Genomic DNA, 16242 nt, shown 5'->3' with positions numbered 1-16242 from the left:
ATCCTTTGACTTTGGTGCAGTTAGCACCAGCTGAGGAAAATCACATCCTTTATTATGCTTCAAGAGAGATGGATACAGATAGATAGGCCTATTTTTGCAAACAGGAATAGCAGCTCATCAAATGGCACAGAAAAATTAATTTATTCACTTGGTTTCAATGTGACTGATCAGTGGATAAGAATAAATTTCACAGGCATTGTACTGCAAGTGCTAAATCATTCATTTACTAGATTTTGTATTAGTAAATAAATTAATTAGAGAAAGGTGATGCATTGATCAGAGGTAAAACATATTACATTCTTTATTATTTGGCATTAAATAAACAAACAAACACTGGACTATATCATCATATTTTTGTCAGATATATTATGAATAGCCATATAGGGTTATAAATGTCAGGAATAAATGGATTTGCTAAGTGTGACTTACAAGTGCATTTCTGATAAGTTACATATCTAAACAAAAAATAAACAATGTCTCATGCAATTTTCCTAATAATACAAGCATCGAAGTGACAGTTAGAGGCCAGTCTCATCTTTTGGCTCAAACAGTAAACAGGAGTGCATTCATCATTCTGAGCCTATTTCTTCTATACTTGTTTATCACAGTTTTATACTGCAGCAAGACTGTGGTCCATTCCCCTTCAACCCACTATATCAAACTGGCAGTGAAAGACATTACCATCTTGTACTGAGAGTGGTTATGCTTTCCTGTAGTAATTTTCTGTGCCATTAGCAAAGCCACAAAAACCACTGCCTTCAGTTACTGTTTAAGTCTTTGTGTATTCCTATCTTGCCCATACTAAGAAACTTTATGCACCGCCTGTAACAGCTAATAATTTGCGATTGGCCGAGTTTGAAGGCCATACTCATGATGGCCATGCCCATGATAATGAACAAAAAGGTAACCATGAAGTACTTTGGGTGTTGAGGCACAATATCACCAAAGCCAATGGTGGTCAAGGTGATGAAGATAAAGTAAAAGGCATCAAAGTGGTTCATCTGTGTCTCCCAGCTTCTCAGAATTTGACTGCAGACCACCATGTATGTGAACACCACCAGCAAGATGACCAGCAGAGGGACGTTAAAGCGATCCATCTTCTCTCCGATGCCCGTGAATAACTTGGAGCTGTTTATTGGGGAATCCATACGGTCAAGGTCTGGGCATGAGAAGGATTTTGTCATAGACTCCTTGACCCTGAAGCTCTCCTTAGCAATAATGCGGTCAAAGGTCTTTTTGTTGGTTCGAAGCTGTGAGGATGTGCGTCTGAGGGAAGACTGGGTTCTTATCACCTGCTGAATGTTCATTGTCTCATGCACCACAACATGGTTGAAGGTATACGTGTTGTCAGTATCAGCACCTTGCACTTGTTGGGGAGGTGATGACTTTTCATGCCTTTGAAGGCCCCATGAGCGATGTGCCATACATCGGCTGAAGAACAGGCTGAGGCGAGTGTACGCTTTAGAGAGGAGAACAGCTAAGATATCGCCCACATCTGAGATGACCAGCAGCATGAGAGGGATGCCCACCATCGCATACAGGATACAAGCCACCTTCCCTTCATAGGTCACTGGATACATATGTCCATAACCTGTTATACAAGAAAACAGAGCAGGACTGAGAGTTAGAAATTCTTTTTCTTCCATAATTTCACTCATTAGACAACACGTTTCAGTACTGCCACCTGCTGAAGGTCTTTATAAGTGCATGAGTAATGCAATTGCAATGCAAATACAGTATAAGTCTAAGCAAAGGAACAGCTCTGTACATACAACAACACAAATAATAGTAATTATTATGTTCTTAAGTACATTGTTATTATTACTATTATTATTATCATCGATAATATTAACTGTTAGTATTATTATTGTTGTTAATATTAATATTAATTATACATTTTGTAAAAATATTGTTATTATTAGATTATTAATTACATTATTATTATTATTTAAATAATGTGATGGCATTATCATTAGATATGGCAGTTAAGATATTAGTTCAGTATGTTACATGATTGCTATATTTTATTCTATCAAGTATTTTTCTATAAAAAAAAAAGTAAACTACTGTTGTTTAAGTTCCCCATTCTGCATGCAGTCACATAAATCCCTCTTCAAAGCAGGGACAAACAGTGTGTGCACCTCTGTCACTATTACACTATTTGGAAACTCTTCCCAAAGTTCAATAACCATGCACGGTTTGCTGTCCCTTTTTGTCCAAATATCAAAGCCAAATATTTAAACAATTCAAACCAATTGAAAATATGAAGTTGTTCAACCTGGAAAAGCATCTGTAATCATTTTGTCAGAGGACAAATAGGTCTTGTTGGCATCATCACCTACCGTTTTTCATCAGAACAAGTGTCAGAGCTGCTGATGTCAAAAAGAGTAAGACACAGAGAAAGATAAGATTGAACTCATCAGCCTCAGCTGCTTCAAAAAAACCAATATTCATTAAGGTTAGCTGCTGAGATAACCAAAGATACGCCCTTCCTAGATAACATAATGGACATCCACAGTAACAGACTGCTGCATTTGGCACTATTGCATAATGCTTTTCTGTAAGATGTCCTGAAAGATAGAAGTTTACATTCAATTAATATCTGAGCTGTGGTTAGCTGTGATTTACAATTAGGGTTGAAAGGGAGAGAGATTGCCACTGATAAATTAAAAAAGTGCTGTTTCTATGTGATTCTGTATAATAAATCATGATTTTACATAATGGTTTATTGGAAGTGGTTTCACTTGTTTTGGATTAGCCTGTAAATCATTAGTGCGTAATGCAGGACTCGCTTGAAAAGTGTCTGAAACTTGTGTTTCCCATCTATGGTCACAGTATTTTGAATATTCTAGGGACTTTATTAGATAGGAAAATGTAGATGATAAACTGTAGTATGTACTTGATGATAAACTGTTCTCTTCATGTTTTCCTCAATAACATGCATCCTATGAACATGACTACACTTATACGGTGGCTACATGTCATTCCAACAATTTAAAATGGAATTATATATCAATATTTGTGTTTAAAATTCAATCCGTAATGGGAATGTAAGATCTTGATCATAAATTTCAATATATGCTTGTCTGGCAGACTAAGTGCATAATGGCAGAGGACCATAAATAACCTAATTATACAAAAACCTAATGTATGATCTACATCCTTTATGGTTTTTGTCCATTGCATGAATACTGCACCACCACACGCAAAATATCTATTTAATGTCTTAGACCCATCATAGGGGTCTCACTCTCATCCAATTTACAGTGTCAAATTTACAATCACTGATTTTAATGGATATGGAAACACATTTCTTAATGAAAAGAGAAATGTCACTGTAAAAAAAAGTTGCTTCCTTAAATTTTTAAGTATAATCAAATTGGATATTTCATTTCAGCTGAAAAATGAGTTGAATCTTGTAGCTACTTGTACAAAAAAAGAAAGAAAAAAGAAAATGAATTAGTTAAAGCAATGTAAAAACATTTGTCGTATTGTCATAACTTTTTGATCATATATTTTTTACAGTGCATATTCTGCTGTTATTCGGCATATAATTCTTTTGGGAAAATAACAATTTTCTTTCCTGGCGACACCAGTTTTCTGTCTTATCATGGTAAGGCTGGTTACTGTGGGCAACAGAGAAAGAGATAAAGCCAAAGGTCAGAACTTCTCATGCAAATAACAAACTCAATGGTGCATTAAATTCAATGACAATTTAAACAACAACATACATACTTAAAATATCTTGGAAAACTTTACAAACTTTGTGAAGTCCCAGAAAATTAACTACTCACCTAAAGTAGTGAACACTGTACAGCAGAAGAAAAGAGAAGTATAGAAGTTCCATTTCTGCCTCTTGTCATCACAGAATTCCTTCGAAATATTTCTTATCGACTCGATAAGAAATTCCCGTGTTGAGGTATCTAATTCATAAAATGAAATGAAACGAGAAAAGAAATTAATCTTGAACTTAAAATAATACCTTAAAATGAATACCTTATTTAAAAAAGTAATAGCCTGGCCTATATAAATATTTACATTGCAAGTGTGTATTATTCACATTTTATAATATCATCTATCATCAAAATACAAAAAAAAAAAAAAAAAAAAAAAAAAAAAAATACAGCCTACATATAGGCTGAAATATGTTAAAAATATATCATTTCTATATAAGCTCAAGGAAAGACCTGCAGTATTCTGCACTGTCTCCAACACTTGTCGCACCAGTACATCGATCTTTTCCGAGTTATTCGAGTAAGTCCTCTCCTCAATCCGTTGAAAGATCTGCGCTCCTAAAAACGCATATAAAATGAGTGATAAAATGATGAAAACGTGAGGAAACAAACGCCAAAACTGTCTCGCGCATATCCTTTTTGGGTCTGACTTTCGTTCTTCTTCCACCTCCACAGACATGTCTCTCAGTCAGTCAGAGACGCGGTAATGGCTGATCCTGAGATGAATCTGTCCTCTCATGGCAGTGTGCTGAGGAGCAGGGTGGTCACCACCCCGCTGCAGAAAGAAACCACAAACCAAACTGCCTGTTTAACCGTATGTTTAATAGCTCAAATAATGACCTCACCTCTGTATGCTCACAAACATGCCTCGTTCAACTTTAACCGTGATAGCTTCAGAATGCAGATTTAACAAGAGAAAACACGCATGAGCTATTTCTGCTTGGAGGAGCTATGGGAGCGACAGGTGGGGATGGGTGACATTTTTGCCTGGATGCCAGGGCTCCACGAAACTTTTTTTGTCCACAAGAACATATGTGGAAACATGGTTTGGGGGTTAACAGCTGTGAAGTGATGTGTAAATCTATATTTTTGTGTTGAATATGACAGTAAGCTAGGCTACCTGTGTTTTGGGGAATTGCTCACTGTAAACAACGCTAACCAAAGCTAACAAATTTTAGGCTACTGTATTATTTAGCATTGTGCATATGTACATTAGTTTGAGATATATTGGCTATAGGCAATAATTTAATGAAGGAATTAATTGCCACTCATAGCTATATTCAAATTATATGGAAAAAATAAATACATTTGTTGGCTTATAAAAATATTAAAATGCTCATCATCATCATTTTGTTGTATACAGGGAGTGACCAGTACAGTTTTTGTTCTCAGTGTCTTAGCATTAGGTGTGGCCTTTTAACAGTTTCTTGACATGTCTGAATTATTTATGACCATGCTGCTATGCACTTATCCACTGCACTTGACTCTTATGCATCTTCAGTGTTTCGCCTAGCTGGGTCATATGAAAACTTCACCGGATAATAAAGATGCACTTGATAGCTAGCTATACCTGCATGTGATGCTCTTGAGGGGAAGTGGCATCATTCAGCATACAAGACTACACACATATCATGGACACCTCTGCTCTCACTTTCACTTCACATCAAACTGAATCGTAAAATAAAAGCAGTGTAGAAGACCACAGAACCCATATAAAGAAAACCATGCTACTGTATATCTTTGTATATACCTGGCTTTGGCAGCAGTCAGAAGCTTTGAAAGCTCCTTTGTCTGGTTAATGTTCTAATTGAGTAAATATTTATGCAGAAAGCCATGTGTTTGCCACCTACAGATTCCAGATCAGCCACTGGACAAATGCCTGCCTTGTATCAATGGTTCAAGCTGGTTTTGGTGGTGTAATGGTGTGGGGGATATTTTCTTTGCCACAGCTAAGGAAAGCTGTATTGTTGCTGACGATGTCTTTCCCTTTATGACCACAGTGTACACATCTTCTGATGGCTACTTCCAGCAGGATAACGCAATTAATTCACTGTACTCACTGTAAATTGCTTCCACAGTCACCAGATCTCAATCCAATAGAGAAACTTTGGGATGTGGTGGAACGGGAGATTTGCATCATAGATGTGCAGCCGACTAAAATCTCTGAGGAATGTTTCCAGCACCTTGTTTAATCATGCCACGAAGAATTAAGGCAGTTCCTTAAGGCAAAAGGGGGTCCAGTCCAGTAGGTGTACCTGATAAAGTGTCCGGTGAGTGTATAGGCCTATCAGATATGTGGCATTGCTGTAAGTTGTGCAATAAATACTTTAGCAATCTAGACATTTACTGTTGATTTGTAAGAGATGCTATTTTCACCAGTTGTCAGACGAAGAATTATTACATATTATTCAATAATATGAAACATCATCTTATGCTAATGAGTATTTTTCACATACTGTTGAATTTGAATTTGGCTACATTTTGTTGGCACACTAAAGTAAACATGAAGGTATGGAAGATTATTTCAAACACAAGAAAAAAACAAAAACAAATATGAGAAGACAGAATTATGAGACAAAAAGTTCTTAGATAAATTCATAATAAAACATGATAGTCAAAATGAGATAAAAAGTTAATTATGACATTAAAGTGTAAAAATTGTGACTTTAATATCATAATGTCTACCTTTTAATGTCATAATTAACTTTTTACAATGATTTCAACCTTTTATCTATGATGTGTCAAAATTATGACTTTAATCTCATAATTTTGACTTTTTAAATTAACTTTTTATAATGATTTCAACTTTTTATCTCATTCCTCTGAGATTATCTTTCATTAGAAATCATAAATTACATAAAAAGGCAGAATTATAAGATGAAGAGTTGAAATGATTTTGTTATCTTATGTAGCATAAATGGATTTCCATATCAAGGCAACTGGAAATCCTTACATGCAAATGCATTTTCAAAGCAAAACAAGTACTGAGAAAGCCAACGATTAGCTACATACAATGTCCTGTGTTTATGCCAGCAATGTTCTTTTAGTTTACACTACTGTTGATTTCTTTGCCTGCTTTGTTAATATGTTGATTTCGGCATGTCATTTCTTAAAATCTCCTTGTTTTACCAGAAGAGTGATATCATTTAACATGCACCTGGACTAATGTTGTTACGTTGAATAGCGTTAAACAGCATCAGAAATGGGACTGACCAAGGCATGGTTTAATCTGCTTCTGATGGCTTTTACCATCTGATAAAACTTCTTAGAATATTATCAGTTTATCTTGCAAATGTAATTTTAACTTTCATCGCATTTTTTTATGTCAACTTGCATTTTCTCAAACAGTATTTTTAGTATACATGAGGACAAACAGTTCACATAGGATCACTTATGAAATTTTGCAGGTGTTGTTTTTAAGAACGCAAAATTGAAATTCCATTTCTGAATACATTTCATTGGGATCATTGAGGTTGTCACAACTTCCACAGGCAAATTAGTGCGCTAGACTGCTCCAAACACCCCACACCACAATATGACTGCAAGATAACAAGGTGACAAAATAAAGCATCATTAACCCTCAGTTTCAGAGACAAGTCTTAAGTCTAGTCCCAGACTAGAATGCATGTTTTGGGCATGTTTATTAAAGCTACTTAAATGTCCTAATTTAATCTAGGCTTAATCTAAGCCCTGTCTTTGAATCCGGGCCTAAATGTCCTAAATGCAAGTCAGTGTCACGCTACTAGCATTTAAAATAAGAGCTGATGCCTGTAGGAAAGTGATGGAAAATGAATGAAATTTAGACAATACAGAATATTAAATGTTTTATTCAATATCTGCTCCACTCCTGGTCTCATATTAAGAGATTGTTTAGCACAAATAACCTGGTTTACATTAGACAACAAAGTAATTTGACAATGCTGGATTTATGATTGACAATGAAAAAGAAACAAAACCACAACAAAAACCACATGCATTTAGAGTCATATCACACGGTTCATTTCTCAAGTCATTCAGTTGGCAGTCTAACACAAAGCAAATGAATGGTTGAACAATCTGAATTTCACCGATTCTGGATTAAATAAATACTTCATTATTAAGAACTTAAAATCTTTTATAAGCCAACACTGGTTTGAATGACTTTTCTATGGTAAAAAAAACCCCCAAAACAAAAAACAATTAAACGGCATACTGAAGCAATCCATTTCAACATGGTACATGCACTTTGGCCACATATATCGCACATTCACAGGTCTTATCCCACTGTCAGTTTCATATGAAAGACAGAATATAAAACCATCATCAATCAGGCTGTTACTTGGGGGAATAATAAAACAGTGTTTTATCCTGCAGGGTTATTAGCGTGCAGGTCACTGAAGTGCAGGGTTTAGAAGATCTGTGTGGCTGGGCATTATTTTAAAGTGCTTCTGAATTTCCTTCCAGTTCTAAACTGAGGACTGCCACTTATTGTACATTCAAAAACTTGATTAAGGGCCTTTTACAGGCCCGTCTCACCTATCATTCAGTCTACCTGTTACAAATACTTGGGTGTACCTTCAGTTTCTATTTGGTTCTTGCTCCAAAACATGTACAACCCCTCTGGCTTTTTAGTGAGAGACTTGATGATCCTCCCTTTGGCTAGATAGAGGAAGCACATTTTAAGCAAACTCACTCCTTTTGTTACCAAACAAACCACTTTTATGGTTTAAACCACACAATTAGGATAGATATTGACAAATGAGCGTGTTATGTTGTACAGTATACAACAATAATATGTTATTTAAATGTACATATTACCCCATCTACACACACACTTACATCATTATTTTCATGTGTAATATTGTAAACATTCAGTAGGTATTAGTGAATCTTTTCTGTAAAGGAAGACAATCTGACTTTCCTTAATATTAGGATGGTCTCCAAAGCCTAGCAGTGATTCTCTGAATTTTTTTTTTTTTTAAATCAGAGACTGAGCTTATGGTTAACGATTTAATTTAGTTAACAAAACACACACTAGGGCCATTCACACACGTTCTTGCTTACATCTGCACCACTTTTAATTGTCTTGCTATGTAAACACGCACTACACACATCTCTTTCCACAACTTCAGCGTTTGGTAAGTTAAAAACAGGGAAACTGTTAAAACATCCTGTGTGAACAGCCCTTAAGTCGGGACAAAACTTGAGCAGTGTTTTGTCAAACGAGCAACCTGATCGAAACATTTCTTTTCAAATTAGTCTCTCCTCTATTTCTTCATTTCTCTTGAATCTGTTTGCTAGAACAATGGATGATACAGAGAAGAAAAAGAAAATCTTCAGTAATTAATAATTTAACACAATTATCCAATTAAAACATTAGGAAGTGTGCTTCTAGGTTGATTTGAAGGATTGTTGTACTGTGAAAGGCAGAACTGAACTCCCACATTCACTTCTATAAAAACATACTACCCCAGGTCAAGCAAATCATTCGGACAGACAACATTGTGGGTTAACACATTATGTAAATGTACATTGTGGATGTATGGATGCATGTGTATGAGTATATTACATGTGTATGTATGTTGATATATAGAAGAAGTTTCTTCTGCTCATCAAGCCTGCATTTATTTGATCAAAAATACAGAAAAAAAGTAATATTGTGATATATTATTACAATTTAAAATAATTGGTTTTCAATTTATTATACTTTAAATTATCATTTATTTATGTGATGCAAAGCTGAATTTTCAGGATCATTACTCCAGTCTATCACATGATCCTTTAGTTCCTTTAATCATTCTAATATGATGATTCATTATCAAAGTTGGAAACAGTTCTGCTGCTTAATATTTTTTCATAACCTGTGATACTTTCTTAGGATACTTTGATGAATAAAAAGTAAAAAAATAAAAATAAAAATAAAGAAGCAAATTTTTTAAAAATAGAAATCTTTTGTAACAACAATATACACTATTGGTCAGTTTATTTGGGATCAGTAATTTTTTTTCTTTCTTTTTTTGAAATAAATCAATACTTTTATTCAGCAAGGATGTGTTAAATTGATAAAAAGTGATAGTAAAGATTTATATTATTAGAAAATATTTTTTTATTTTGAATAAATGCAGCTCTTTTTAACCTTTTATTCATCAAATATATTAGGGCAGCAGAACTGTTTCCAACACTCATAATAAATCAGAATATTAGAATGATTTGATCATGTGATAGACTGGATGTCACATGTGACACTGAAGACTGGAGTAATGATGCTGAAAATTCAGCTTTGCATCACAGGAATAAATTCTTTTTTAAAGTATATTCAAATAGAAAACTATTATTTTAAGTTGTAATAATATTTCACAATATTGTCTGTTTTTTTTTCTGTATTTTTGACCAAATAAACGCAGCCTTGATAAGCATTAGAGACTTCTTTCAAAAATATAAAAAAACGTAATGTTTCCAAACTTTTGACCTGTACTGTATATATATATATATATATATATATATATATATATATATATATATATATATGTGTGTGTGTGTGTGTGTGTGTGTGTGTGTGTGCGTGTGTGTGCGTTTGTGTGTGGAAGAAAGGCACTATAAAACACTGAAGCTGTACGGGTTCCAGCTATCAGGAAGGTACAAATCTAAAAAAGATATTCTATTTGGATGACACTTTTTGTAAAATAACCCTGCAAAATATTTAGAAAAAATTCTTGCTCCAGATTTATTACAATTATTACAAAAAGATGCTTTTTAAAAAGAAAATCTGTTTCTATAAGTGTTCCAGTTTATTCAATACAGTTTTGGCAGGTAAATGAACCTTAAATTACATATTCTGCGAGGCCAAGTCCATCGAGGAGACAGCAGGAAGGCCAAGTTTTCTATGACACCAAGGCCTGGCAATTTTTAACCATAAAGAGCAGCAAATAGAATCCAGTTGTTAGATGCTCTGCTCTACATATACATACCTGCTAGGGACATTGAAATGCTTCGAATACTACAAAATGATCGGTGTATATGCGTCACAGTGCTCAACCAGTTTTGCAGGTCTTGATGGGAAGAGCAATTTCTCTTTTAGAGTCTCACAGAGCTCCAGCCAATCAGGTGTCACGGGTCATGACTCACGGGAGTCCAGCTTACTGTACTTAACCCGGGTGCTCGTCATTGTTCGCAACAAGAATGGTAGCTGGTAGTTTCGAGGCACAATGCCACGGACGTTACTCTCAAAGTACTGGAATGGGCCGAACCACCACACACGAGAGAACAGGTTGCCAGTGGAATTTTCCTTTAGAGCCTATAAGAGAGCGAGAGAGATTATGTTAGATTTTCAAATACCATTGTTTTCCAGTTCTTCAGAAATGAATCAGATGCAGATGGAGGAAGAAAGATACCCATCAATTACAGCAACATTCATTTTTCAGCTACACATCCACAGAATCCAAATATTGCCTTGATCAATATAATCAAAGACCATCTCTGTACATATATCACAGAATTTTTTTCATAATGTCCTGATAAATGTCTATTATATGCAGTGTTGGGGGTTACATTACAAGTAATGCAAGTTACAGTAATGCAAGTTAAGTAATCTGATTACTTTTTCCCCAAGTAACTAGTGAAGTAATATATTTTTTATTTATAACAAAACAGTTACTTTTTCAAATAAGTAATGCAAGTTTTCTTCCGCCTCTCCTGCCCACATGTTGAGAGAAATCGTTAGTAAAGGTGCAGAGGTGTTGTGTAAACATGACTAAATTTGAGTATGCATTTACTCATCTCACTTGCACAAAAACAGATTCAGTATTCCTCAAAAAGAATAAAAACAGTGAAATGCAAACTCAGAATAAATACACAAACCTGCAATAATTAAATATGTAAACACAAATACTTGACTTGAGTTAAACATCACATTTGTGTGTTTTTTTTATTTATTGCTGAAGTAAGAGAATGGCAGCACAACTGAAAGATTTGTTTGAGCTGCGCCCTCTACTGTACAGCCGTGAATTTGCATTTCCTTCAGCCTGAGGCTTTTTAATTTCACTTTTGTTGTGGAAGAGCCTTTACATTTGCCAAAAATAGAACTTTTGTTATTAAACAAACAAACAAGCAAGCCCAGGTCAGGATCATAACAATTTCTGATTTTGATGGCTGCAAAACTCCAAAAAATTTGGGACAGAGGCATGTTTAAAACTGTGTCACATCACCTTTTCTTTTTTATTACACTTTTTAATAGTTTGGGAATTAAGGATACTATTTGTTGCAAGTGGATTTTTTGCCCAATCTCGCCTGATACAAGACAACTGTGCAGTCGTTGTCTGATTCTCCTTTTCATGATGGGCCATATATTTTCAATAAGAGACAAGCACATCTCTTCTATGGTGTAGAGTGTCTAGAAACCACTCTGTTGTAGCACGTGCTGATTGAGGCCTGGCATTGACTTGGTTCCCAGGAAAGATGTAATCTTGATGCTATTAAATGTCTCTGTACAATTCCAATATACGTCTCCACGTCAATGGTACCTTCACACACAGGCAAGTCACCCATACCGTTTGCACCGATGCACCCCCATACCATGACAGATGCTTGCTTTTGTGCCTGTCACCGATGAAAGTCTGGATGGTCCCTTTCGTTTTTGGGACTGGAAACTCGATGTCCGATTTTCCCAAAAAACAAGCTGAAACATGGACTCGTGACCGCAACACACACTTCCACTGTATTCTAGACCATCTGAGATGAGATCAGGCCTAGAGAACTCAAAGAACCCTGAAAAGGCGTATAGCTCTCTCCTTGCGTTACAGAGATTTGAGATGCATTTCTTGATGCAGCGTCAGACCGTTAAGCGACAGCGGTTTTCCAAAGTACTCCATGCCCATGTGGCTATATTTAACACAGTAACATGATGTTTTCTCATGCAATGCCATCTGAGGGCTCGAAGGTCACACACATTCAACAGAGGTCTCCTGGCTTGCCCTACACAGACTGAGATTTCTCTGGATTCCCTGAATCTTTTCATAATCTTATGTATGGTAGAAGGTGAAAGGTTCTTTGCAATCTTGCATCGAGAAATGAGATTATTGAATTGTTTGACAATTCTCTCATGATATTTGGCACAAAGTGATGAGCAATGAACCATCTTTGCTAGGAAAGACTGAGATACTCCTTTTACACTCAAACACGATACCCTCTCCTATTACCAATTCACCTACTTATTGTGGACTTTTTCAAAAGAGTTTAACTATATTCTATAAGCTTTTCACTTTTATTTAGCCTCTGTCCCAACTTTTTTGGAGTGTACAGCAGCCATCAAAACTTGTTTATATTTATAAAATACAATTAAGTTGTTCAGTGAACACACTGGAAATCTTTTCTTTGTAGTTTTGTCAGGTAAGTTGAAAGAGAATTAACAAATCATAGATTCTTGATTTCATTGCATTTTACAAAATGTCCCAACTTGATTTGGGGTTGTATTTTTATTCATTACTCAGCACCTTATTTGAATACTAATGTTTATTGTTATTGTTATATTCAGGTCCTCTGTGGTTTTTTCCAGGGTGTATAATACAAATTGTGAAATAATTGCCCAATAATAACTGCTTTCTCATCTAAGCTGATCAGCAGTGTAACAGTGCTCATCAATGTCAAAATAATGAAGATGGCCAATCAAATCAAAGAAGGCGGCCAATCAAATCAAAGAAGGCAGGTGCAACTGTTACTTTTTTTTACAGAGTCCAAGTATGAACAATAAAAAAAAAAAATTGTATTAATTAGGGCTGTCAATCGATTACAAAATTTAATCGCGATTAATCACATGATTGTCATGAGTTAACTTGCGATTAATCGCATTTAATCGCACATTTTTTATTTGTTCTAAATGTACCTTAAATTAATACTTTTCAAGTTTGTAATACTCTAATCAACATGGGCATGGATAAATATGGATGCTTTATGCAAATGTATGTTTATTATTGAAACCATAGTCAACATAGAGCATGAAGACAAGACATGTTTCAAAGGTCATAGATGTTTTTCAAAGAACTTGTTCATGTCTATTAGAGACATGTAGAAAGAACAAAGAAATACCAGGTTCCCATTATTTCTCTTTCTTTGCACTGAGCAATTTACTAAATGCTAAATGTACATTTATTATTTATTATTACATTAGTTTGTCTCTCTCTGTGCCCATTTTGATGAAGCTAAATTCTCAATAAAACTGTTTTCATTGGTATATTTTACTGTTTCTGTTGTCAAACAACGGAATGAATATGAAATAGTGACTGAAACGCGACCCATTAAGACTGCACAAAAATCCTGATAATCGAGCCGTCGTCTGAAGAAATCAAATACACATAAGATAAAGACAATATATGTGCTGTGATTTCGGCTATACTTGCATGTAAAATTAGAGAAGAAACATAATATCTGTGTTTAACTGAATTAAAGCGATGCTCCTCTCTTCAGTGCGAGACGCAGAGAGAGAGAGAGAGAGAGAGAGAGAGAGAGAGAGAGAGAGAGAGAGAGAGAGAGAGAGAGAGAGAGGTGCGTGTGCATGCTGGGAGAGCAGTACACCGGCGGTACCGGTAGATTCTCATAAACTAAATAAGGTTTGGGTGCTTTTTTGAAGGGAAAAAAAAAATAGCTAAAGGGGTCTGCAATGTCGCTAAGTTGGCAACACTGTGTATCTCCATTTCTCCAACTAGGGGTTGGGCCACGGGTCAAACAGAAAATACGCGCTGCGTTAATCATGCATTAAAAAAATTAGTGCCGTTAATATGATTTTGCATTAACGCGTTATTAACGCGCTAACTTTGACAGCACTAGTATTAATATATAAATATATAAAAACTACATACTTATGTTATATATATATATAAAATAATATATATATATGGAGTGCATAATACAGCAATAAAAGCATTAAAGCGCTAATTGAAATAAATATACCTCAAGATACCAGCTCTATCATATTTGAGAACATGATTTTTCAAAAATATTATTTGAAAAAATAAGTGAGCACAAGATGCTTAAATCTGGTAAATCAGCAGAGATTTCTCAGCTTCAACTCCAAATTTACCTGCTGATTGGCCATTGTATGGTACCACCAGAAGAGGCGTGTGGTCATGAAGTAGGCCACCACCACGTCGATGGTGTAGTGGTCATGAGCCAACAGGATGCAGGAGATACCGACAGCACTCAGGCACCAGCAGATCCAGTGGTACCACCAGAACCTCCGTGGAGAATCTGTCACCCATAAACATTTTTTTTAATTCTGTGTATTGGTTTCACAGTGTAGGCAGAAGTAACAAACTCACATATGTTTCATTGGTTTTATGTATGCTAGATGGTGTTATTGCTCTTCATGTCCACTAGATGGAGTTATCAACAAATCACAAAAACAACGTTCAGACAGAGGCTAAGAATCTTAGTTTTTCCATGATTGTTTATTAATATGTATACTCACACTCTTTAATAAAGAGGTATGTTAGAGTCAGCATCACTGTGTGCCCACTGTACAGGTAATCTCCACACAAAGAGTGAGAGCCAGTGATTGACAGGCCACCACCTGCCATCATTTTCATTACCCGCCGTGACTGGGCCTCCCAGTCACCAAAGAGCTAGAACACACACAAACACATAAGTATATACAAGCACAGAAACATGTATAGGTAGACAAACAACTATTTCTTGACTATATCTTCGTTCTCTCTCACAAACTTTGATTTTGAGGACTAGTTCACAAGTATGAACCCATAAACCAGACAGTGACCAAAAGTTACTTTGCTAGAAATAAAAATGGTTATGTGTCATATCAAGTTATACAAACTTTGTTATAGGTCATGATTCACTGTAAATCTCGAAAGACTGTGAAAGATTTTCGATTTCACATCCATCATCCAACTTTAGTTCAACAGTATGCCTATTCTAGACCAACATTAACCATCATGGTTTAGTTACAGCGTCGAGCTAAGAGTACTGTCATTCTTCAGCAGTTACCTTGGGGGAACACTTGAAGTGCATGCCTGGCACAGGTAATGTTGTAACGTACATGGTCACGCATCTGTACAGATACAGGGTTCCCACGATAAAAAAGAACCGGCGACCGATTATGGCCCTGCAAACAGAGAGAAATCAGGTGCAGAGTCAGAGAAAATAACAGCCAGAGAAGGATCATAGGATAGGCCACATGGTTTAAGGATGTCAATGCTAAAGAAAACATTCTTGATTATTTAGTAGTCACAACAGGAGTTAAATTATTGTGACTCAGCAGTTTAGGAGATGCTAAACTGAACTAAACTGAACAAGATGGGATCAGCTTTGAGGGATAAAGCAGTGGTTCTTAACAGGGGCCCACTAGGTAGTAGGTAGCCTCAGCAAACTTACAAATGGGGCCTCAAGGTAACTTACATTTTTTTTAAAATAACACAAAAGGCTAAAATAAACAGCATAACATTGATTTCTCAGTTTCAAATCAATTGACCTGCTTTTTACCTTACCTTTTACTTGCCATTGTATGATATCACCAGAAGAGTTC

The 16242-nt window shown here is 35.6% G+C and overlaps 2 protein-coding genes across 3 annotated transcripts in view; both read right to left on the bottom strand.

The window, feature by feature from the left end:
* Positions 1-276: 276 nt before the first annotated feature.
* Positions 277-4623, bottom strand: kcnk18 (potassium channel, subfamily K, member 18). The gene is made up of 3 exons (XM_084097683.1): positions 4188-4623; positions 3795-3923; positions 277-1591 (listed from the first exon to the last, which is right to left on the bottom strand). Exons 1-3 carry the CDS (start codon positions 4411-4413, stop codon positions 759-761), a joined length of 1188 nt encoding a protein of 395 aa, XP_083953809.1. The 5' UTR covers positions 4414-4623; the 3' UTR covers positions 277-758.
* A 2922-nt stretch (positions 4624-7545) lies between these two features.
* sgms1a (sphingomyelin synthase 1a) overlaps positions 7546-16242 on the bottom strand; it is a 28469-nt gene continuing 19772 nt past the window's right edge. For both annotated transcript variants that reach the window (XM_084097682.1, XM_084097681.1), the window contains exons 3-6: positions 15705-15822; positions 15172-15325; positions 14785-14951; positions 7546-11007 (exon numbers count right to left, since the gene is read on the bottom strand). In XM_084097682.1, the coding sequence (XP_083953808.1) occupies positions 10828-11007; positions 14785-14951; positions 15172-15325; positions 15705-15822 (619 nt within the window). In that variant the 3' untranslated portion in view covers positions 7546-10827. The remainder of the gene's footprint in view (positions 11008-14784; positions 14952-15171; positions 15326-15704; positions 15823-16242) is intronic.

Source organism: Abramis brama (assembly GCF_963993115.1).
Source record: "Abramis brama genome assembly, chromosome: 21".
NCBI classification, from domain to species: Eukaryota; Metazoa; Chordata; class Actinopteri; order Cypriniformes; family Leuciscidae; genus Abramis; species Abramis brama.
Note: the sequence above shows the minus strand (reverse complement) of the source record. Positions and strands in the feature narration are given on the sequence as shown.